The 24,524-nt window shown below is 44.1% G+C and overlaps 1 protein-coding gene across 3 annotated transcripts in view; it reads left to right on the top strand.

Moving 5' to 3' along the window:
* Positions 1-24,524, top strand: part of Lyn (LYN proto-oncogene, Src family tyrosine kinase) — a 106,446-nt gene that overhangs the window by 33,070 nt on the left and 48,852 nt on the right. The window contains exons 1-3 of one of the 3 annotated variants that reach the window (XM_057790664.1): positions 11,780-11,798; positions 20,318-20,454; positions 23,954-23,999. In XM_057790664.1, coding sequence (XP_057646647.1) covers positions 20,323-20,454; positions 23,954-23,999 — 178 coding nt within the window. In that variant the 5' untranslated portion in view covers positions 11,780-11,798; positions 20,318-20,322. Of the gene's footprint in view, positions 1-11,779; positions 11,799-20,317; positions 20,455-23,953; positions 24,000-24,524 lie in introns of those variants that run through there. The other 2 variants (XM_057790665.1, XM_057790662.1) reach the window with 2 other exon arrangements.

Here is a 24,524-nt window from a genome sequence, read left to right as displayed (position 1 = left end):
TGCATAGCTTAGCACTTGGTAAAGTGCTAAAATATAATAATAATAATAATTAATAATAATAATAATAAAGTGCCTTATTTGCTAAATTTGGAGACTCATGGCCCAAGTTCATTGCTGAGGTTGTTATACTTTACCACATGCTCAAAAATGAACCAGATCACAAGGGAGAAAGCTTTTCTATACCCTTGCCTGTTTTCAATGTATTTGGACCTCAGCACAGCCCATGGTCATGTGAGCTGAGACTGCCCGGTTCTCATGAGGGAGAGTCAGACATCAGATCACCCAAAGGTGTGGCTAGCTGGCCTCAGTTGCAGGGGTCACAGTGGATGCAGGTGAACTGGATAAGCTAGTGTTTCATCTGTAGCTTTTAAAGTCATATCTTTATAAGGATAAAATATTGTAACTCGTGTGTATACTTTGGCAATGAGGAAAGAGAGAAATAAAAGCTGACCCACCATGGGAGAGTGAGGATTAAAATTTCTATTTCAATTTCCTTTGCTCCTAATATTGCCTTGTAATCTTTTTGTATAAACATACTGCATATTAAAACATTTTTGAACAAAATTGAACTAAATATTTCATTTAATTATACAGTTCTTTTAGCATTTTTGAACATGTATCAAAATAAATAGTACCCTGCAAATAACAAATTTTTTATTCTTTGTGTATTGATTATAAGGTATTGTGTGTGTGTGTGTGTGTGTGTGTGTGTGTTAGAGCTTAGACCCAGGACCTTGAGCATGCTGAATACCACTGAGTGCATCCCAGCTCTGATAAAATTAGTTAAAAAGCAGTTCCTAGCTCTTCTGTCAAAGCGAAGATTGCCTATAATTTAAATATCAAAACAGGGACCAAGGAGATGGCTCAGAGGGTGTTTCCACAAGTGGGGGTCTGAGTTCAAATCCCCAGAACCCATGGAAAGCTGGCTGCAGTGGTACCCATCTGCAATCCCAGCTCTCCTATGTCAAGATTGGAGGCAGAAACAGGAGAATCAGCAGATGCTCATTCCAGCCAGCTGGACCCCATAGCAGAAGAAGCAAGAGACTTTCTAAACAGACTGATACCTAAGGGAGTTCTCTGACGTCACAGGCATGTCATGATCCCTCCCCGTCTCTCCCCACTCTCTCTCTGTTACACACACACACACACACACACACGAGACAGAAGAGATATTAAAAATATCAAAACAATAAGCTGTGTGATGGTGGAGCATACCTCTAATCTCAGTACTTGAAAGGTAGAAGCAGATGAATCTCTGAGTTCAAGACCAGCTTGGTCTATAAAGTGAGTTCCAGGACAGCCAGAGAACTACACAGAGAAAACTTGTCTCAAGGAAAAAAAAAAAAGAAAAAATTATATATGCTAATACATATACAATTAGAAGGCTTGCATATAAATCAGGATACTCTTGCTGTCTGTCCCAACCAGATTTTTTTCCGGCAGAGTCAGCCACTCTGCGGCCTTAATTTAGTTAGCTCTGCAGTAGCCCCCTGAAGAGTGCCACAGTTTCCAGCAACTGCTATCCATCCTGCCTTTACTTAGTGCAGGTAGAGGTTAAAGGCAGTTGCTCTGCCAGGCTACAAATTGTGATAAAGTCCTGTTCGCTATGTAAATTTATATATTTACAAACAATCTCAAGTACATTATCAGGTGTACTTGGTTCTGTTTTTTTATAAGCCTGGCCTAGTGGTACTTTTAATTTCTTATAGGCGGCCATGGGCATACTAGGAATAATGACTTTATCATTAATCATAAATAGCTCTCCCACCTCTTATCGGGCACTTTCTCAAAAGTGGAGAAGTTTGAGAACTGTCCCAAGAAGATTTAGTGAAATTCTACTGTGTCCTCCCTCGCTCTCTCTGCTACCCCCACCCCCCATCCCCGCCCCTTACTCTGTCACCCAGGCTGCTCTGAAACTCCTGGACCTACGTGTTCCTCTGGCCTTCAGTTTTGTTTTAGATCACAGTAACTAAGAAGGCTGGGCAGGCAGTGCGTCCTTGGTAAAGGGTGTTGAGGGGCATACGCTGTGTGGTAGAACTCTTCTTGGAGAAATGCCTTAATAGTCTTTTCAGATTGTTTATATGGTAGAGTACATTGTCAGATTTTCATATGTTGAACCATCCCTGCATCTCTGGGATGAAGCCAACTTGGTCATGGTGGATGATTTTTCTGATGTGTTCTTGGATTCGGTTTGCCAGTTTTTTATTGAGTATTTTTGTATCAATGTTCATGAGTGAGATTGGTCTGTAATTCTCTTTCTTAGTAATGTCTTTGTGTGGTTTGGGTATCAGGGTAATTGTAGCCTCATAAAAAGAGTTTGGCAGCCGGGCGTTGGTGGCGCACGCCTTTAATCCCAGCACTCGGGAGGCAGAGGCAGGCGAATCTCTGTGAGTTCAAGTCCAGCCTGGTCTACAAGAGCTAGTTCCAGGACAGGCTCCAAAACCACAGAGAAACCCTGTCTCGAAAATCCAAAAAAAAAAAAAAAAAAAAAGAGTTTGGCAATGTTCCTTCTGTTTCTATTGTGTGGAACAATTTGAGGAGAATTGGTATTAGTTCTTCGAAAATCTTATAGAGTTCTGCGCTGAAACCACCTGGTCCTGGGTTTTTTTTTTGGTTGGGAGACCTTTGGCAACTGTTTCTATTTCTTCAGCAATTATAGGTCTATTTAATTTGCTTATCTGGTCTTGATTTAATTTTGGTAAGTGGTATTTATCCAGAGAATTGTCCATTTCCCTTAAGTTTTCCAATTTTGTGGAGTACAGCTTTTTGTAGTATGACCTGGATTCTCTGGATCTTTTCATTGGCTCACTGACCATCTGTTAACATTTTTTTAAAAATCAGACTTTTTATTGGTGAGGGGAGCTCACGAAGGTCAGAGAACCTGAGGGAGCCAATTCTTTCCTTCCGACATAGAGGCCCAAGGGAGCAAACTCAAATCTTTAGGCGTAGCCATATGCACTCTGTCTTGTGGGCCCTACAGAGTTCTTTCTTTCTTTTCTTTTCTTTCTTTTCTTTCTTTCTTTCTTTCTTTCTTTCTTTCTTTCTTTCTTTCTTTCTGGTCTTTGATACATTTTTTTAAATGGGTTGCTTGTTTTCTTAGAATTGATTTTTAAAATTCCTTATATAATTTTCATGTCACTCTTTTGCTAGAGGAAAAATTTTTATAAAAATTTCCTTCCTGTAGAGGTTTAACTTCCTTTTCTTTGTTTCTTTGGTCTTCCTTTCTTCTTTTTAAGGGAGGGTCTAACCGAGTAGCCCTGGAGCTCCTTAAATAAAGCAGAAGAACCTGGAGCTCCCCGAGACTCGCCTGCTGCTGCCTCTGACCGCTAGGATAAAGCAGAGCCCCGCCCCATGGAGCCATCCTTCACTTTCATAACAATTTTTTATTTTTATTTTTTAATGAATTTCAACTTTTTATTTTGTGGGTCTTTCTTTTGATTCTGTGTCTTAAAATTCAGCCCAGCCCATGTCCACCTGTTGTTTTGTTCTGTGTTATCTTCTGGTTTTCACTTCCCATTAGATCTGTGACTGCGCCTGGATGAAGAGTTGGGTCACCATCCTCTTTATCCTCTCTCTGCCGTTCCATGTGGGTGTTTCCATGTTCCAAACTGTTTGTTGACAAGATTGTCGTCTGTCTACCGAACCACCTTTATTCCTCTGACAGAGACCAGGTGGTTATGGGGGGCAAGATTCTATTTCTATCCAGTGTATCATTTTAAATGAGTTTTTAGTTTCTTTTAGTGAAAATGGAATCTGAGTTGCTAATCTTGGTTAGGCTTTGGGGCCCTTACCTGTGCTCTGAGAGGGAAACAGGCCCGCTGGGTCATTCTTACTGTGTCTTCTATCTTTAGCTCCTGAGAGTACTTTATATTTAAGTGCACAGGCACGGTGTGACCAAGACTGTTTATCCTGACGACACACACCTCTGTCAGAATGACAGACATCTGTCAAGTCCTCTGGCTATGCTTCTTCTGTTTGCTGTGAGATATTAACCCATCTTTCACTGATGACTGGGAGCGCATTTTTGTTCTGTTCAGTCTGTAACATAAATATTAATACTTGATGGTTTTATCATCAATAAGATGGCAGATTTCCTGTCAGTAGGCTTCATTAAGGGACATTAGGCAGTGTCAAGAAACATTTGTGGTTGTCACAAGTGGTAGTGGGTTCAGGGAGATAGAGAGCTGGAGATTTCACCTGAGTAGAGGCCAGGCTTGCTGTTGAGGGTCCTATGTTACTCAGTTCTGCCCCCCGCCCGGTTATTTTCTGCTTGGACTGTAATATTATGAAGGCTGAGAAGCCCTGTTCAGAGAAGGGACTGTATTTATACCCCGGCCATGTTCTCCTCATTGCGTCGGTCTCTAGGTAAGTTAGAGGTGTGTAGTTTGCTGCCCACACCTAACGACTGTGCAGATGCCTACCCTTCCACAGCTGCAGCTCAGTTTTACTTCTTTCGGATTTCATCTGTTCTGTGCGTTTTATGTTACGCTTTGACTACTCAATTGAGACAGAGTCCACAGGCGTGTACACATCTAAATATAGACGCCTGGGTTGCTGCCCTTAAAATTTGGGTCTAGAACCAAAGCTGATGCTCAGTGGAACTGCTTGGTTGACTTCGTTGTGTAACTCGGGGCCTGCCTGTAATTTACCCCTCAGGAGGTTCAAGGCTCATTTATCTGATGTGTATACATTTCCATGAGATCATCTTGTTTTCATATTGTTCCTTTTTTTTTTTTTAAAGAGAAACAAAGTGAAAAAAAAACCCACTCTTGGTACTCTTGGTTTCAGCAGTCCGCTGTTGTCTTCCTCTGTGGGACTGCCACAGCTGAGAGTTATGCAAGGGGGCTAGCCAAGTGGTAGGGGACGCTTCCTGCATGGTGTCCCGGGACCATTAGTCAGAGCTGGGACAGGCTGGTCGGTGGTGGTACTCTGGCATATAGCATCCTCTACCTATGACCTGACCTGCTTCTCTGCAGCCATGGCTGCTCTTTCTCTGCCCTTTCTAATTCCCCATTGGAGCATCTCAGCCCTCCAGAGCACACTGGCATGCCCAGAGATTTTTCTTTTTTTTTTTTTTTTTTTTTTTTTTTTTTGGTTTTTCGAGACAGGGTTTCTCTGTGGTTGTGGAGCCTGTCCTGGAACTAGCTCTTGTAGACCAGGCTGGTCTCGAACTCACAGAGATCCGCCTGCCTCTGCCTCCCGAGTGCTGGGATTAAAGGCGTGCGCCACCACCGCCCGGCCCAGAGATTTTTCTTATGTCGAGGAAAACTCTTCACAACTGACAGTTCATTTCATTTTAAATTCTCAGCAAGGCCTGTAGCCCCAGCTGTCCCCATCTGTCTCAAGTTCTTCGGTGCTACAGACGACAGAGTTACGAATACTACAGCCAGAAAACGCATAAATCTTCATGTGTTCTCATTCAAATTAAAATATTCCCACTTGATATGTTAGATATAAAATATATAATATAATACATATTGTGAATTTTACATAGTATATAACGTATAAATAGTTACATAACGTGTACATGGTATATATGTCATATGTATTACATATAAAACATAGGTGCTACACATATGTATGTTGTGTACATATTGTTTAAATATACATATTTAATAGTCACATAATATTTGGAAAAAAACTGAAAACTGAACATTATTTTATCAAATTTATTCCTAGACTCTTTCCTTGTCTTTATGCCGCGTCCCTCATCACAAACGGTACGAGGCTGCGTGATACTGTCTTCCCCTTTCCCGCTCAGTCCTGCAGCTGCTGTCGTTCCGTGTTAGTGATTGTCTGTGAACAGCCTCATGGCTACTCAGTACTGCTCCACATTGAATTCACTTTCCAAAGGCCAATTACCAGAACACTAATAGTTTCTCAGATAATTTATAAACAGACATTTAAAAAGAACTCTACATTTAAATTTTTTCAGTTGTGTGCTGTTGGGGGGGGCGTGGGTACAATGTGTGTGCAGAGATAACTCCTCTCCTTCCACCCTCATTACGTGTGATCCAAGGATCAAAGTCAGATCATCAGGCTTCTCAACAAGCACATGAATTTCTGGGTTGTGTCGTTGGTGCCACTGGTGTTGTTGTTGTTGTTGTTTTTCTTCTTCTGAGATTTTTATAAATTCTTTGACCATTTCTCACATGCACACAGAGTATTTTGATCACATTCATAGCGTTCATCCCCATAACTCCTCTTATATGTCCTCCCCAACTTCCTGCTCTCTCTCGCTTTCTCTCTTTCCTTCCTTCCTTCCTTCCTTCCTTCCTTCCTTCCTTCCTCCCTCCCTCCCTCCCTCCCTCCCTCCCTCCCTCCCTTCCTTCTTTCCTTCCTTCCTTCTTTAAACAATCTACTGAGTTTGGTTTGTGCTACCCATATACCCCGGGCGTGGAGACATCCACAGAGTTTGGTTGTCCCAGGAGCCATACTCTTAAACAAAAGATTCCTTCGGCTCCAGAAGCCATCACCTATCAGTAGCTCCTCAGTGAAGGGTGGTGGTCTGTGAGCCCTCCCTGCCATGTTGTGAGGCTGGCTTGATCTTGTGCAGGTCTTGAGCAGACAACCTTAGTGGATGTGGATGAGCGTGTGACCCTGTCTTGTCCAGTAGACACTGCCTGGCTCCAGTGCTTCTTGTCCCCTGGCTCCTCTACTCTCTCCATCCCATCTTCCCTAAAGGTTCCTGAGCCATAGGGAGGGGCTGTGATGCAAATGTCCTTTGTGGCTGAGCACACCATGGCCTAACTACGCATTTGGAAGGTACTTATGCTAAATCTTCAAATGGGCGGGTCAACAATGACACATATTCTGGCAGTGAACAAATAAAATTTTGGTTGAAGTTTTAATTTAGATTTAGGAGCCTCTGAAGGAAACACGAAGCGAATCAAGCATTCCCAACACACACAGCATGCTGAAACCTGGTGGGTAAGGAGGACGCACTAGGAGGTGTTCGTTTGACGGCTGCTTGAAAAAGTGTTGGTGTGAAAGGGTCGCTCTGTCTGAGATGCGGAAGTGAGAGTGTGAGCAGGAACATGAGAGAGAAGCAGAAGTCTAGAACTGCATGAGTGATGAGAACACAGCCCTAAGTGAGAGCACCGTGAAGGCTGCTTTAGAAGTCTGAAACTGTGAGACTGGGTATTATAAGGAACAAGCTAGCAGTCATGGGAACAAGGGGACAACGTCACATGGATACTTAAACTGCAATTACCGTTAAGAGTTGCTAATAAAGCCTCAAGAGAATTCAGTAATGTTAACTTCTAAAAATGGGACATTTTGAGCCCAATGTGATGCACGCCTGTAGCCCAAGCACTGGAGAAGCAGTGTCTGGGCTGCACAGTGGGCCCTGATTAATAGCCTATCCCAAGAGATATTCCTAACAGACACCATAGAAATGTTCAGGAGTAGGGCTGGAGAGGTGGCTCAGCAGTTAAGAGCATGACTCACTTTTGCAGAGGACCCAAGTTCATAGCACCCATGTTGGATGGCTCACAAACGGCCTGGAATTCCAGCTCCAGGAATATCTAGCGCCTCTGACCTGTGTGGGCACCTACACAGACATGCACATATCTGCACACACCTACACACACCTACACACACATGCACATACCTACACACAGGCTCATACTTATATATATATAGTGAAATTCTAAAAAGTAAGTCTTCAAAGACAGACAAGAGCTTTTGAAAATTGGTTAAACTGGGTAAAAATTGCACTCTCAAGCTAGTAAAAGAAGCACAACTCTCTGGTATCTCTAAGACTTAGAGTTGAAAGAAAGCAGGTGTTGAACTGATCATCTTACAAATCTATCACCAGGGATTGTAAAGTTCTGGTAGACAGATGCATTGCTGCATGTGTGTGCCAAAGTCTCGGAGTCTCTCAGCATCCGTGAGCTTTGCATGCTTCTGTAAGCTGCCCATGTCATAACTAGCTTCACAGTCCTGGATCTGTGGCTGTGCTTTGTTCCTGTAACACATCATAAAGGAAACACCTCAAACTCGATAGACTCCCAGTAGAAGATACAACTTAGGTCTAAATAAGCATAAATTTCAGCTGGGCAGTGGTGGTGCACACCTTTAATCCCAGCACTCGGGAGGCAGAGGCAGGCGAATCTCTGTGAGTTCGAGGCCAGCCTGGTCTACAAGAGCTAGTTCCAGGACTGGCTCCAAAACCACAGAGAAACCCTGTCTCGAAAAACCAAAAAAAGAAAAAAAGAAAAGAAAAAAAATAAGCACAAATTTCAAAGAAGGCATTGACCGTGCACAGTTTTTGTCAATTGCACATTTTAGAATGAAAAGGAAACAAAAATAAAGAGGAAACAAATCTGGCCATGGTGATACATAGCTATAACCCCAGCATTTAGAAAGTAGAGTCCTGAGGGTCACAAGTTCAAGGTCAGGCTGTCCTGAATAGTGAGAGTCTCACAAGATGCCAGATTCAGTGATACAGGCCTGTAATACCAGTATTGCCACACACAAAATACAGCTCTCACCTTACAGGGATAAGAGATAGTTTTTTTCTAGAGCCAAATTTGAGTGACCATGGTCCAGAAACACAGATTTGAGTTACCCCAAATTCTAATGTGGAATCACCTTCATGAAGTTTTATGATTTTACAGAGGAAATTAATAAATCGGGCAAATATGGGTCTATCAGAGAGGGGGTGAGAGGAAAACATGGGAAGTTTGCTATGGGCCTGATATGCTATCTGATGGCATCTTAGCTTTAGAGTTGTTCTGTTAAGTTAATAAATCCTAAACGGTGTTTATCTTTTGTTTATCAAAGGATGCCAGTTCTAATGGGCCAAAAAAATGGGCCTAGAGCTAGTTAAAGATGAGGTAGCCCTGAGTGTCCCCTCTCCACATCCCTGCATCTCTCATCAGTCTCTCAGATACAGTTCTTTCCAGAAGCTCTCGTCAACAGGAGGACCACATATTTAAAGCCAGCTTTGGTTACAGAGTTCAGGGCCACCCAGGGCAACTTAGTGAACTACTGTCTCAAAATAGTAAATAAAAAGAGTGTAGATGGGTAGAAGGTCCATGTGCTCACAGACAGCACCAGGAAAACTGGAGCGGATAAACATGCAGGCTTTTGTCTTCAGAAGAAGCCAACACCTGTTTTCCACGTAGAAGGCTGGGAATGGACGCGTGGATATCTGGTAACCTGTGCCATTTTGGAAAGCCAGCCCTCACTGAATCAATCCCCCAGAATCCTGAGCACTGTCTCTCGGTCATTAGAACCCATCCTTATGCTTGTAATAAACACTTCCTCCCTAGGCTCTAGTCCTGAGCACTGTGTCCCCGCCAATAGAACTCGTTCTCGAGGCCAAGGTCACAGGTGCTCTGCTATAGAGACGCTCTTTGCAAGGAACTGTCAGGGTAGCCACGCTAAAGCTTTGTTGTGATAGTTGTCATGTGGAAATCTTTCCTCCAAAGTTCTGATGTGTTTAAATGTATATATATACACACAAAAAAAAAAAACTGGCCGGGTGGTGGTGGCGCACGCCTTTAATCCCAGCACTCGGGCGGCAGAGGCAGGCGGATCTCTGGGAGTTCGAGGCCAGCCTGGTCTACAAGAGCTAGTTCCGGGAAAGGCACCAAAGCTACAGAGAAACCCTGTCTCGAAAAACCAAAAAAAAAAAAAAAAAAAAAAAACTGTTTAGTGTCAAACTCCAGAAGTTTTGGCAGAGTGCCAACTAAATCAAGCTGAACCCAAGCTCCATTCTTACCTCACCTGGGTTGTTTTCCTGCCGGCCATGGCACTTGCAGGGACCCTCACGGAAGAGCACTGAAGATTATGCTAGAGTTACGGTGCTTGCTTCGAGCGTGCTTGAAGCCTTATATTAAATCACTGGAAATACTAAAAATAGATAGATAGATAGATAGATAGATAGATAGATAGATAGATAGATAGATAGATAGATAGATAGACAGACAGATGATAGATAGATAGATAGATAGATAGATAGATAGATAGATAGATAGATAGATAGATAGATGAGCTGGAAATAAGCTTCTCTGAACAACATCTAGTTTTGAGGTAGGGACATTTAAAATGTACTTGATTTCTTAATTTTAGTTAGGGGTATGTGGTTGGGTTTGTACACATGCGCGCGAGTCCCTGGGTGCCAGAAGCCATGCTGGAACCCTGGAGCTTAAGTTACAGGTGGTTGTGAGTTGCCTGACACAGGATTAAGAACTGAACTTGGGTCCTTTACATGAGCATCAAGTAGTCTTAACTCCTGAGCCATTTTTCCATAGCCCGAGGTGGGGGCATTTTTAAGGTCGATTTTCTTTTTTACAAGTTCTATACAAAGAAGCTCACCATTTTAAAGTAGGGAATGGAGAAATGACTCAGCCATTACAAGAGGTTCCCAGCACCAATGTAGGGCATCTCACGACTCCCCGCAACTCCAGCTTCCGGGTAACTGATTCTGTCTTGTGACTTCACATGCATATAACCCATGCACAGACACACACTAATACACATATGTAAAATTAAGAATAGCGTGATCTTTAAAAGCTCCAGTTCAGTAGGTTTAGGTGTATTTTCCGCCGACGCCACTGCCTTGTTCTGAAACCCACCGCAATTTCTGTGTAGCTCTCTTGAGGAACGCACACACTGAAGTTCAGCAGGAGGAAGACACCATATCTTGTGAGTGTGTTCTCTCTTCAGCCCTCTGACTAGCAGTCAGTGGGGAAACATCTTAATCAGCCAGCAGGCTCTTCCAGGGGAACTAGCTTGTTTTCACACGACTCCATCTCTTTCGGATGGCAGTCTAGTCCTCCAGGTTTATCCTCCCTGCCTGTCAACCTGGCATCTATCTGGGCAGGGTCATTCTCATACTGTTTGGGGAAGAAGCACAGATCCCTCCATGATCTGTACAGGTCTGTGACCTTACTGAGTTACTCTTGGGCATAGAGTGGCTGCTGAGACTTGACTGGGTGTTGCTGATTTGGGGGAAGTTATACGAATGCTGAGGACCTGTGGATCTCTGGAAACTTCAACAGGCTCAGTGAGGAGAGGCTGTAAATGAACTCTGAGTCTTTGGTCGTGATACCCACTCCTCACCAAGAAGAAAGAAGTGATCACTGCTTCAGAATTATGTCTCTTCTATGTCTAGGCTAGACACCCGGCCTAGATCAGTTACTCCTAAAGCAAATTCCTACCTCACGACCCCTTTCCCAGCTAACCACTAATAGACACAACGCGTGGCGCAGCCATGTACATCCAGTACTTGAGAAGGTAAAAGAGAAGAACCGAAAATTAGAGGCCAGCCTGGGTTAGACAGTGAAATGTGGCCTCAGAACTAAAGCAATAGCAAGTGTGGGCTGAGTGTGAGTGCTGGCTTTACCCAATCCATCTGTTCTCTGCTCTGCTCTTTCTGTAAGTTCCATCCGCCTCTCTGGTCACCCCCAGTCATCTTACCATAAGGCAACACGAGCCACAATGGCTCAACACCCCCCGCCCAGCCCAATTCCCGCTCTCCCTTTCACCAATGACATTTAAACCCTAGGGAGGGTCTGATGTTGAAATTGGAAAACGGAAACCCAGACAGCTATCTGGAGGGATTCTAGGCCTGAAGGAGGAACCTCCTCTTTCTCTCTTCGCTTCCTGTCTCGTGGGAGCCAGAAGGCAGTTAGGAAAGGGAGCTGGAGACTGGCCAGGGGCTCTTTTCCTGCGCATGCGGAAGGTCCTCAGGAGACACAAACGTTCTTAGTGCACAGATAACACCCCCATCACCCAGTGATCTCCGCAGTCACTCCACAGCACCAACTCACCCATTGAGGCCACAGGTAAGGTCACCAGGTTAGCCACTGTGGCGGTCCTGGTTTTCTGGGAAATGGGCAAAAAGATCAGAGACCCTTTGAAAACGACCACTGAGATTTGTAGAGAGAATCTGGCCACACCCGTTTCAGCTCTGCCTGTTCCACCTGGGGTTTAGGAATAGTCTTTGGAGGATTGTTCTGGGGCCATCTCTTCCTAAGCTGCCTGCTCTCTGTGCCTTTATGTCTGTAGGTTTCATTTCTGCAAGTGAGGTAGAGAGGGAAGCACTGGGCGGAGGGTGAGGATAAGGACTTTCTCGTGGCGATCAAATCTATCAGCGGCTCCCGAAGGAAACTTGAGCCTGACTTTTGAAGGCTAAGAGCTCCTCTTGGGCTTCCACTCTTGTTTTCTGTCTCCATTCCTATTCCTGACTCAGGGAACTTCCGGAGATGAAGCCTGTTCACAAACAGGCAGTAGAGCCATGGAAGGTCTAAAAACAAGTGTAGTTTTAAAGCCAGATGGACCAAGTTCTGAGGTATTGGATGACCAGGCTGGGTCCTTTGGGGCTAGAGTGATTGTTCCCTTTCTCGCCCATACTCTAGAACCCTGCTCCTTCCTCCCTGTTTGCCTTAGGCAAGCACTTGCACTATTGCAAGGTTAAGTATGAGAGGCCCGACTTCAGGGCTCCCAAGAAGCCTTTGGGTGAGACCTGGCCTCAACCTTGTACCCCTCCTGCCTTAACCAGTAATAGGGCTTGCAGGTCTGTGCCACTGCGGCTAATAACACAATTTATATCACACTACTTTATAATGGCATGATATTTAAGTTGTCAAGGGTCAAATCCTAGCAGTTTTGTCTTTAAATTTTAAGATCTAGGGTTATACGGACCATTCATAGAATCATATTCTGTTACAATATTCATGGCTGTAGAGTGGAGTAGACTAGAATGGAGTAGAATGCAACAATAGAACTAGAAGGATAGAAGGATCTAGAACAATCAGACCCCCCCCCCTTAGAGATTCCTTCTGTATCCCAGGCTGGCCTCATAGTCATGGAAATTCTTCTGCCTCAGCAGTCTCAAGTGCTAGGCTCATGAGCATGAACTAACACGTGATGACTGAAAGTCAGATTCCTTGGGGAGAAACTGAAATCTAATTTCCTATTTGGGGTTTAAGTCTTTTTTAATTTGAACAATGGATAATTACAGCAGCAACAATAAAAAGAACCTTTACGTACTGACAACAAGATGAATAGACGCTGCCTGGAAACTTGTCACATTGACCTAATTTAGTGATATATAGTATATATAGTGATATATAGTGGTGTCTGTGTATAATGAGTAACGTTGTCGTGAACACCCTGAGGTCCTGTAGGGTTGCTTTTGGAGAGAACCTGGCCGCAGAGACCAGGGGTCCAGGTGTACAGCATCTTCCTTGTCATACAGACAGCAAGCATTAGGAATTGTTGCAGAGAGAGCCAAAGAAGTAGGCTGGGAACAAGGAGTTAGTCTGATATTCTAGAACATGCTCTTTGGTTTAAAAAAAAAAAAAAACAAAAAAAAACCACTCGTTTACTGTTTTAAGTTCCTTAAATGAGGACTACCCATGCAAATGAATACTTGTTCTCATGAAAGAAGCTTCTAGAAAGAGAAGTCATCAACCTCCCAGTTCTTAGGTGTTGGTGTGTGCCCCTGTGTAAGCAAAGGGTTGCCTGTCTGCTTCTCTAGACCACAGAGTAAGCTTTTATAGGTAATCCAGACTTATCTTTATTGATATGTCAAACTCTAAATGATTATAATAATTGTTTGTTTTGGTTTTTGAGATGGTTTCTCTGTGCAATAGTTCTGGCTGCCCTAGGACTCACTCTGTAGACCATTATCAGAGATCCTGATAATGATTTTTAAAATGCATACTTTATTTTTAAAAATGTTTATAGTATCTTTTATTGATTGACAATTTATACAATGTAACTTGGTTCTACCCACCCCCAGTTCCTCCTTCTTACTTCCTACAGACACCCCAGCAATTCTCCCTGTACATTCCTGACCTCTGAGTCCAATTAGCTCTGTGAAAGAGTAATGGGTCTCGTTGATTCACCACGAGCTTCTGCCGCTAACCAAAGCTGCTATGAGTCTGTGAGAACAGCTCTGCCATGTCCGCACAGTGTCTCGCAGCATCTTCTCCATCCTTGGGCCCCTTGGGCTCTTACATTCTTTCCACCCCCACTTCCATGGTGTTCTCTGAGCCTTGGAGGGGATGGTAGACGCCCCATTTGGGGCAGACATCGCTCATGGGTTACTCAGCCTCAACACGTTGACTAACTAGGAGTCTCAGCATTATCTACTACTCACTGTGAAAAGAAGCTTATCGGGCCAAGACTGAGACTGGCACTAAGCTATGAGTGTAAATGTAAATCTGCTGAAGACAGTTTGAAAACATCTCCAGTTAGCACAGCAATAGGATTGTCGCCCCCCCCCCGCCCCCAACTTGAGTCTATGAACTCCTGAGATTTGGATTGTTGACCATGTTTATAGCAGTAAGCATAAATTCCTTCCTGTGAAGCAGGCTTCAGATCCAGTCAGATGTTGGTTACCTCGTAACCTACATTCAACTAGTGGTCATATCTGACATATTAGTATTGTAGTATTCAGCATTCACCCCTGGGTACTGAAGTGATGTTTCCTCTCCCTCAGTGACCTACACAGCAATGGTCAGCACCATGAGAGCTAGCCAGGCTTGAGAACATTTTCAGGTGGATTCAAGCTCTATTTCTCTATGTCCTATATCCAAAGTGGGGAGTGTCTCAGCAATATGGTCTTACACATAGCTGTGGCGGGCAGCCAAGAACAATGACTGTAGCCCGTGTTGTTTTGAGGCCTATTGGAGTCTTCCTGAACAATAACTCACTGGCGGGTATGCCATGCTTGGCACTAAGATTTTTATTTAGTAATTCATTGTAGACAGATTTTTCTTTGGGCCGCCAGCTCACAAATAATGACTCAGAGACTTGTTATTAATTATGAAAGCTCAGCCTTAGCTTAGGCTTGTCCATCTAGCTCTTATAACTTAAATTAACCCATTTATTCTAGTTTATGTTCTGTAGCATGGCTCAGTTCCTGCAATAGCTCATGGAGTATATAACATTTTATCTGTATGGTATGTCCAACTTCTTTAGAATCCCACTGGCATCTCTTGCACATCTAGTTTCAAATTCTACTTCCTCTCCCTGCCAGGAAGTCCCACCTATACCTCCTGCCTAGCTATTGGCTATTCGGCTCTTTATTACACCAATCACAGCAATACATTTTCACACAGTGAACAATTATCCCAGAGCAATTGATGTCTCCTGGAGAAGCACAGCCCATCCATATTGGATATCTGTATTCAGCACTGCCCCCCCCGCAAAAAAAAATTTTTTTTAATACATTTTTGAGATGGTGTGTGCTTGCGTGTCAAAGCATACATATAGAGTTTCTTTCACCATGTAGGTCCCAGGGATAGCTCAGGCTGTCAGACTTTCAGCAAGCACTTTTACCTCCCAGGCCTCTGCATCTTATTTTTATATTTTTAAAATTAACATTACAGAGTAATGATTTTCCATAGGTTTCTTTTACACTCTCAGTTTTAGTTAACACCCCCTTCCCCTCCCTCTGGATAATAATTACTTTTAAATAAAACATCTACATATTAAATATGCCCTTTACTACTATAAATGCTATGAGATCAATTGGGAGTCATGGTACATGCCTGAAATCCCAGCACTGGGGAACCTTAGGCAGGAGGATTACAAGTTCAAGGCCAGCCTGAACTACGTGGAGGCAGTGTGAAGAGTGAGAAAGAAGTGTAATACCAAGAAGAAACAATGCACACAGTATCGCCTATGGCATTCCACTAAGTCCGTTGGATATAAATTAGAATTCTTGAGAGGGACACACCTGTCCCCGAAGAAGGCTGGTCCCTCTCCTCTCTCCTGGTGATTTACACAGTCCCTGAAGTAAACCTAGAGTGAACTCAGAGCTCAGCTGTGCTAGATAAGTCACCCACGGCATAAGCACCTTGCTCTTGCCTCTTCTCCTTGGTCCTGACTGTCTGGTGTCATTGTATTAATCTCATGACTGGTTCTTACGGTGAAACATTTTTATAACATCTTAAGAGGCAGTCTATGAAAATGATCTCTTTCATTTAGTTTTGTTAAGAGAATGTGTACTTCCAACCAGTTTGGAGCACGTGGAAAAATGTTAAACACACGGGCTGTGGATTAGCCCGTGGCCAGCTTGTGCCCGGCCTGAGACCAGCCTGGGTTTTGCGGAAGGGAGGCCCAGCTGAAACTCGCACCAGCTGCAGACTGCTTTGTGCCAGCCTGATTCTCCCAGCCCCGTTTCTCTCCTCTATGAGGTGAGCATCATAATGCCGTGGAGAGTGACCTTCTTTGGGGATTAAAAAGAAGCTCGGCACATTGTAGGCTTAATAAGAGACGTCAAATAAAAAGTGCAAATCAGAGTGCTCGTAGCCTTCGGAAATGTCCAACAGCGCCTCAAGTGTTTGATGGGAATAGCTGCGTTTGGGGGTTTTCTGGTTCTTTCCCTCAGCATGTGGAGCTGCGGGACCTGGTCGGGTTTGTGCGCAGGAGCCCACTCCTGAGCCCTGTGAGCGCTCGAGCTCAGCCTGGGCCGTGCGGTGTTCTGTGGTATTCTCCCTTTCCATCTGTCTGTCACACAACAAACGTCTGACTCTCTGTTCACTGTGGTGATGGCGAGAGGGGAAAACACAAAATACCAAGCACATAATCGGTGGGAGCACCGGTCTAGATTGACATCCGGCCCCCTCCACCTGCTACTTTACGCTTGTCCTCCTCAGATGATTGTCAGCACCTCTCTGGCATACACAGGGCCTGAAGGATGGGCCCTTGTTGGGGGGCGACTACCCCCAACTGGGCTTCGCTGGCCCAACTATGTTTCCCATAAAGGTATCGCTCAGAAGTAGAGTTCTCCACATGTCTGCATCAGTCCGGCTAGAGAATTTCTGTGGCTCCCTGCTAGAACGAAGGTGGCTCTGCTTGACATGCTACAGGCGTAACATGTGCCAGAAGCACTCCTAATCACATATACCTACGTGCATGCACACACCAACATGCCACATGTGTTCTATATATGTGTAAAATGAATGAATTTTGTAATGTATATATATGCATGTATGTGTATATATTTCTTTTTTAATTTAGTTTTTCAATACAAGGTTTCTCAGCGTAGCCCAGGTTATCCTGGAACTCTCTGTAGATCAGGCTGGCCTTGAATTTACAGAAATCCTCCTGCTTCTGCCTCCTGAGTACTGAGATTAAAGGCATGTGTCACCACCACTTGGCCAAAATGAATGAATTTTGTATATCTGTCCATAATATCCACTTAAGTTTTTCACCAGACTTACCTTTTGAAATTTACAAAACCCTAGGAAAGCCGGGTGGTGGTGGCGCACTCCTTTAATCCCAGCACTTGGGAGGCAGAGGCAGGCGGATCTCTGTGAGTTCGAGACCAGCCTGGTCTACAAGAGCTAGTTCCAGGACAGGCTCCAAAACCACAGAGAAACCCTGTCTCGAAAAACCCAAAAAAAAAAAAAAAAAAAAAAAAAAAAAACCCTAGGAAAAGGTAAAAAGATTTGTCCTTTTCATAGAGTCACTGATATCATGTCCTTAGACACATCGTCCCTCTCCTCCACCCCCCTCTTACTGTGGTGGACGGATCAAGAGTTGCAAAGACACACCCCCATCCTGCATCTCCAAGGCGCCGTTCCCAAATCTATAAAAGCGAGACGAATCCTCGTGTCATACTGGGGCCGCCTCCCGTCTCCTCCGACTGCCCTGGCCGCGGGTTCTGTGTTCCCGCTCCACATACTGTCCCTGTGCCATTCATCCCTTTCTGCAGTGCCTACCGCAGATGGAACCGTGTTCCTCAGGGGTGTGCCCAGCTAGACCCCATCCCTAGGCCCTTTTCGTATGGAACAATGCTGCTCTCTTTCCCCTATGGAAGTTCCTGGCCAGACATGTTAGAACAGGGCCCATTCTAGACTTTTCTCACTGTATCTGTCTTCCCATTACCTATATTTTCTGCAAACTAATAAGTGAGTTCTACTATCAAGACTCTTCTTTTTAAAAAACAGAATGATTAATTAGTTAATTTTTTTGAGACAAGGTCTCACAGTGTAGCTGGACTTGAACTGTGTTTTCTAACCTTTGAGCTTTGAGAGTACAGATGAGCAGCCATCCCCGGCTCCAAACCACAGTTTTGGAAAGGGCCATTCTAGAGGCTTCTACCACACACGCTATCCTCTTCCTTCACCTCTGATATTTTTTGTCAGACAGGACCCATGTGGGTCTGTTGTGAGCACAAAGCCTGGTGTCCGCAGTGGTACACCTGTTTCTTCTCTCACTGATAGGCTAAGCTGGGCGTGGCTGCTCACCCAGCATTCGGGCGCCAGACATGGCAGCTCACTGTGAGTTTGAGGCCAGCCTGAGAGACAGAGTAAGTTCCAGGCCAGCCTGGGGTACAGAGTGAGGCCTTGTCAAAAATAAAAAATAAAAATGGAAAAGAGAAGGAGGAAAAGGAAGATGAGGGAAAAAAGGGGAAGAAAGGGAGAAGGGCCTTGAGTCCCACCTGGAGCAGTGGTGCTGTTTGAGCCCTTGGGGCAGTACAGCAAACTCAACAGCGTGAGGTTGTGGGCAAACAGGATGCTCAGCCCCTGTTAGGACCCCAGATGCCACCCCCTCTCTGGAGCTTCCCTGTGCTCAGAGGTCTGGCTTCCAGAGCTTTTCTGTCACCTTCGGAAGGGATGATCAGCTGGACAGTTTTTGAGAAAGGGTGGGGTGAAGAATGGATTGGGGAATGAGTTTAGGCTTATTTACAAATCATCTCCTAAACCCATCTCCATTTTAGAAACGTAGGCTGTAAAAAGAAGAAGAGAGACTGTTTTGCAGCAAAGGTCTCGCTTCCTCTTTATTCTGGGAACTACCCCTTGCCACTTTGCTAGTTTCAGAAAAGGAGTGGCTGGCCCTCAGAGACTTCACACCCTGCCTGTGGAAGAAATGAAGCCCAGGTCCCAAGAGCTAGCCAAAACCTGTGGGAGAGCAGAACAGTGAGCAGAGCTGTGCGGGTTCTGTTCCTGCTGCCTGCCACTTACAAAGCCGGTGAGCAGAGCCGGGAATTCAATCTTAAAGCCACACTGCATCCAGTGAGCTGGCGATCTGAGAAGACATTGGGTTAATTAACAACCTGGAAAATCTCTTCCTTCTCACCCCAGCCAGCAGATTAGGGAAGGGGGTGGGGGGAGACCAAGGTGGGAGTTCAATCCTGCCTCCCTGGTTAGGTTGGCAGCCAAGTTCCTGAGACCTCTGTGAAGTCCCTGCCTCTTGTTTTCATCCGGGCACTCTTCACTTGTTCTGTGGCTTTTTGGGACCAGGTCCCATTTGTTCCTTCTCCTCCTGTTCTTCTTTTGGATTTTTGAAAATAATTATTTTGAGATGATAATATAATTACATTGTTTCAGCTACTTCCTCAAAGGCTGAGTCAAATTAGTTTCTGCACCAGTCTCGGACTCCTTCTGGGGCATTTGGGGCTCGGGCTGGGGGCAGGAGTGACTCAGAGCAAACAAACATTGTGCTGGCACTCACCCCTCCGTTCTGTCTGTCATCACGGCTGGTAGGTATAGATGACGTCTTTGTCACTGTGTCTTTAGTAATGCCGCCTTTCCTGGCTTGCAGTTGGATGTCTTGTGGGGAAGCCTACCAGACTGGACCATCTGAATGACCTTTCAAGCATCCTTTCTCCCTGACCTATGTCTTGATGATGTGTAGGCTCCCAAGCCCCGTACAGTAGACTCTAGCTGTAATCCCACTGCCAGTGGAGACTCCGGTCCTTTCTGTCACTTGTCTTTCGGGAACATAAACTAAACTGACAGCGCTGTACCCACCATGGTCCTCTGTCTCCAGCTCCGCCCCCTTGCCTTTGTTCCCTGCTCCATCACAAAAGGACTCACTCTTGTTGCACTGGTTCATGGGACAGAATTACCCAGGGTCTCTATGGCTACCTCTGAAAAGCCTTCTTGGATCTCTTTCGCTGATTTTGACACCAGATTTAAACCCATCTCATCTCAACCTTCAGGAAGCTTCTCGGACCAGCGCCTTCTCTTCTTGCCTCAATTAGAAGTCCTGTCCTTCGTTAGGACTCGGGTGTCCTGTGTCATGGACTCGTCCGAGCATACTGTAATGCCAACTCACACTCCTTTGCCACAAAAACAGGAGCACCTTTATTGTAGGAATTGGGTTGTTGTAAAGGGGAGACGCTCAGTAAAGAGTTTTGAGTGAATGAAGGAAGGAACCAATGAATAACCAAGATAACCTGTTTCCAAACAGCATCCACCTTTGAGTATATTAATCAGTGTGTAACAATGAATAGAAGCATATTCTTTTTGCTCTTCTTTAAATACAGAGATTTGAGTGCTTTTAAGCCAATTCTGGATTGATTTAAAAAAACAATGCCATTGCTTTTCTATTCCAACAGGAAATATGGGATGTATAAAATCAAAAAGGAAAGACAATCTGAATGACGATGGAGTAGATTTGAAGACTCAACCAGTACGTAACACTGACCGAACTATTTATGTGAGAGATCCAACGTCCAATAAGCAGCAAAGGCCAGTAAGTAGAATAGTCTCAGGGGAGAGATCCCACCGCAGGATCAGAGCATGGCTGTGCAATTAAAACCGCAATCTTGCATGCAAAAAAATCATATTGTTCACATAGACCCCAAATAAGTTTTATATGCCTCATAACTTAATCCTTTGAAGAATGCGTAGAGATTTCATGGATAATGAAGTCACTTACTAGTTGGTAACCAGGTCTTCAGTTGCATGTTCACCATAGAGAAAGGCATCTTCCATACTCCTATTGCAAAGACCCAGAATAGATCCAGGCCCTCATGGCCACAGGGTAGGTAGTGATATCAGCTCCGTGTTCTAGGGACAAAAGGATTTGCTGGATTTAAACCAGAAGCTAAAACACATGCTAGTGGTACATTGCATTTTATTCTATCTTGTCTTTATGTCAACTGATTTAAAACAATACAAAGACTGTGGTTGTCATGATTTGGGATAGTTGAGTAAAAGGCTAAGAAAAGGTGCATCTAGCTTAGTCTCCAAAGTTTACATGGCTGTCCACATTAGATACTTGATATGAGTAATGGGTCACCTGATGCATTTGGGAAAGAAGTGACGCCATATTTTAAAGCCTCGGGGAATTCAGAACCTAGAATAACTATAGCTAAATTTGTTTTACTTTGGAGTTTATAACCTGGCATGTAGTCTTCCATTGGATGCCTGTATACCTCCCACACCCCGGTTTTTATAGACTGGTCTGGCATTTAGGATGAAAACAACTTATTCCAATTTAGCCCAAATGGCTTTATTGACAGTTTGGCCAGGCGTGGTGGTGTCTGCCTGCAATCACAGCACTTTAGCAGCAGAAGCAGGCAGCCTGGTTCACACAACAAGTTCCAGGACAGTCAGGGCTTTAGAGTGAAACCCTGCCTCAAAGAACAAAACAGAAGCATTTGCTGTTTCTCTGGTTGTACCTATGTTTTTAAGAGGCTTGGCATTTTAGAAATAGATTGTCATTGTCCGGTCCTGCTGAGGACCGTTGCCTAGCCCGTCCCCATTATCTATAACCTATCAGAACCAACTGTCATCAGTTAGACTGATTAGTCAAAGTTAAAGGGAAGTGGAGATGAATGGTGGCTTCATTGTGCTGTTAAGTTATTTTACAAGATGTTTCTGGATAGACACTTTACCTACATATCATGTAAAACTGCATATAGAGGGGCTGGAGAGATGGTTAAGAGCACTGGCTGCTCTTCCAGAGGACCTGAGTTCAGGTCCCATTGCCCATATGGTAGATCACAACCTTCTGTGCCTCTAGTTCCCGGACACGGGACACCTGTCCTGACCTCTGCCAGCGCCAGGCCTGCACATGGTACACAGATACTGGTGAAGGCAAAATACCTAAACCCATAACAATAAATACAAAACTTGAAAAAGATATAGAATAACTTGAAAAGATATAGAAAAAAATTGTAGTATAGAAAGTGTATCCACATAAAATGTATAAGATTAGTAATTTGGTGTTGGTGAATGTCTATCAATATACAACTTAAAAACACTTCATAAGTACAGATAGATATAGGGTTATATTCTTAAATAAATGTGATTAATAGAAAAGCAAAAGGCACTGACATCATGGTAGTTTTCTTGTAGAATTCAAAGTTCTCATTAAAGGTTCTATTTATTCCCCTTAGCAAATGCTAATTATTTGATTTTATAATTTTGTGATTGATTTTTATTGATTTTATGTGCTTTAAAACCCAAGGGGTTTTTTTTGTTTGTTTGTTTGTTTGTTTGTTTGGTTTGGTTTGGTCTGTTTGTTATGTTTATTTGTTCAGGTGTTTTTCATTTAGGAAAGCAAGAAAGACTAGTTTAAAAAAAAAAAATATATTCCGTGTTAAAAGATTACAAGTTAAGTTGGAAATAAATAGTGAACATGTTAAAATCTTTCAGTTCCCTAACGCTTACCAGAAAACTTTAAGTTCAGGTCTTCTGTGGCCACAGATGATCTCCCAAACCTCCTTAGTTTGGCCTCATTCTATGACCCTAAGTAGGGCTCTCAGCCTTAGCCCTGTGAAAAATTACATGCACCCCACTGATTATAAAGAGCTCTGAAAGGAGGTGAGGGGGGAACTGATGCAAAGCCAACAACACTCACGGAAAATCTATTGAAGAGAAAACCTATTAAGAGAAACTCTGTCCTGGAGAGAGGTCACGGGGTCACACGTATGTGCTTTGGTCTTACAAAGTGGTCCAGAATGGGCTGGATGAGCTAGCATGACCTATATTCCCCGTCCCTAGTAGGGTTGGTTAGTCCTTTAGAGTTCAGGGCCAGCCTAGCCAGCCAGCGGTACTCACATGAAGACGGGCTTTAATGTCTTTTTAAACTAACCTCTCTGGCATTTGCAGATCAGCTTGCTGCTTTCGGATTATTTAATTTTTCATCTAATTGCTTCCTCTAAATCATACCAAATAGACTGTGATTCTTAATTATGCAAATCTGAGTGATTAAAACGGCAGTCTAAAACGTCTTTAAGTCTTGAATGTTAATATGGGCTCCTGACTTCCTACTCCTCCTGTCCTTTCCCCAGTGAAGTGGAGATTTTATGGGCTTACTCTCAGAGAAATTTCTATTTCCCTACAAACCTTTTGATCCTGTTCCCTGAAATGACTCTCGAGGTAAAGCAGAGGAGATGGCTTGAAGTTCAAGCCCTGTCAGGAGCCCTTACACTCTTGTTGAGTGCTCTTGTTGAAAAGGGATTGGATTAGAAGGGACTGCACCCGTCCTCTGTGCTACCAGGATCTGCCTGGCCATGCACCCTGATGCTGTCATAACTGGAGGTGCCCCCCGACCCCCAGACAGTCAGGATCACACAAGAAAGCCTGGCTCCGTTGGGCTTGTGTTTATCTGTTAGTGACAGGGCCTGATCAAATGTTTAAATAAGTTCAGGAAACATGGAGATAGGCGTTGACACCTTCTCAAAGTTGTCACTATGATGTTTTGCTGCGCTGGCCCTACCTACTGTTTGGTTTCCATGGCTACTGTGCCTCCAGCTTTTAATTCTTTTTAGGCAGAAAGTGGTACATTTTACCCAGACCTCACCCAACAGTGAGTTTAAGGAATGCTCCTTCGCCTTCTGCAGAGGGGGCTGTAAGTCTAGAAACAGGCTGTGCACGGGGCAAACTGCCACCTCAAATATTAGAGTTCTGTTAAAAACAAGAGAAAGAATCATGGAAGGCTGGCATCTAATCCCATCTTGTAAAGCCCTACCCACTTGGTCTGTTGTTCCAGACTAAAGACTACTTGTCCAGAAAAGCCCTGAAAATGACTGTCTAGGTGGGGCCCTACAGAAGATGGGAGCCTTGCTCTGCGCCTTGCTGGCAACGGCATCGTCCTATAAGATTTGTCTGTTTAGCTCTTCTTTCCTGCTTAGCAACTGCAAATCTGAGCCTCACTTGTCGTTAGAAAATGATGGACAACACACATGTGAGAAGAGAAGGCTGAACGTGACGTTTTGTCCCTAACGAGTACTCTTTCGTAGGTTTCAGAATCTCAACTTTTACCAGGACAAAGGTTTCAAACGAAAGGTATGTTTTCTTAACAGTATAACTAGTGTTTAGCTTGCTGTTGTGGGAAATACATGTCTATAAACATATCCCTCCTTCGACTGCTTTTTAAATGTGGAGCTCAGAGGCGGGAAATCTGCACTGCTGTGTGAGCCTCACACCCGCATCCATCAGAGAAGGGTTCCATGATCCGCAGTGAACTCTGCCATTAAACACTCAGTGTTCTCTCCCTTCTTCTCCAGGCAACTGCCACTGTGCTTTCTGTCCCTCTGAATTTGATTGCTCTAGGTAGCCCACATGGCTGGAAATATACAGCCATTGTCATCTTGTGGCTGGCTCATTTAACTTAACATAAAGTCTTCAAGGTTCATCTATGTTATATTGTGTGTCAGAACTTCAATTCTTTTTAATTGAATATTATTCTATTGTATGAACGGGTCACATTTTGTTCATCCCACTGATGGGCACTAGAGTAGCTTCTGCCTTTGGGGACCCTGACAGTGCTGTCATTGTCAGAGGTACATCCTTTCCTAAACGTAGTTTGGG

This window comes from Chionomys nivalis, chromosome 16, assembly GCF_950005125.1.
Source record: "Chionomys nivalis chromosome 16, mChiNiv1.1, whole genome shotgun sequence".
NCBI lineage: Eukaryota > Metazoa > Chordata > Mammalia > Rodentia > Cricetidae > Chionomys > Chionomys nivalis.
The sequence above is the reverse complement of the archived record's forward strand: the minus strand, read 5'-3'. Positions and strand labels throughout refer to the sequence as shown.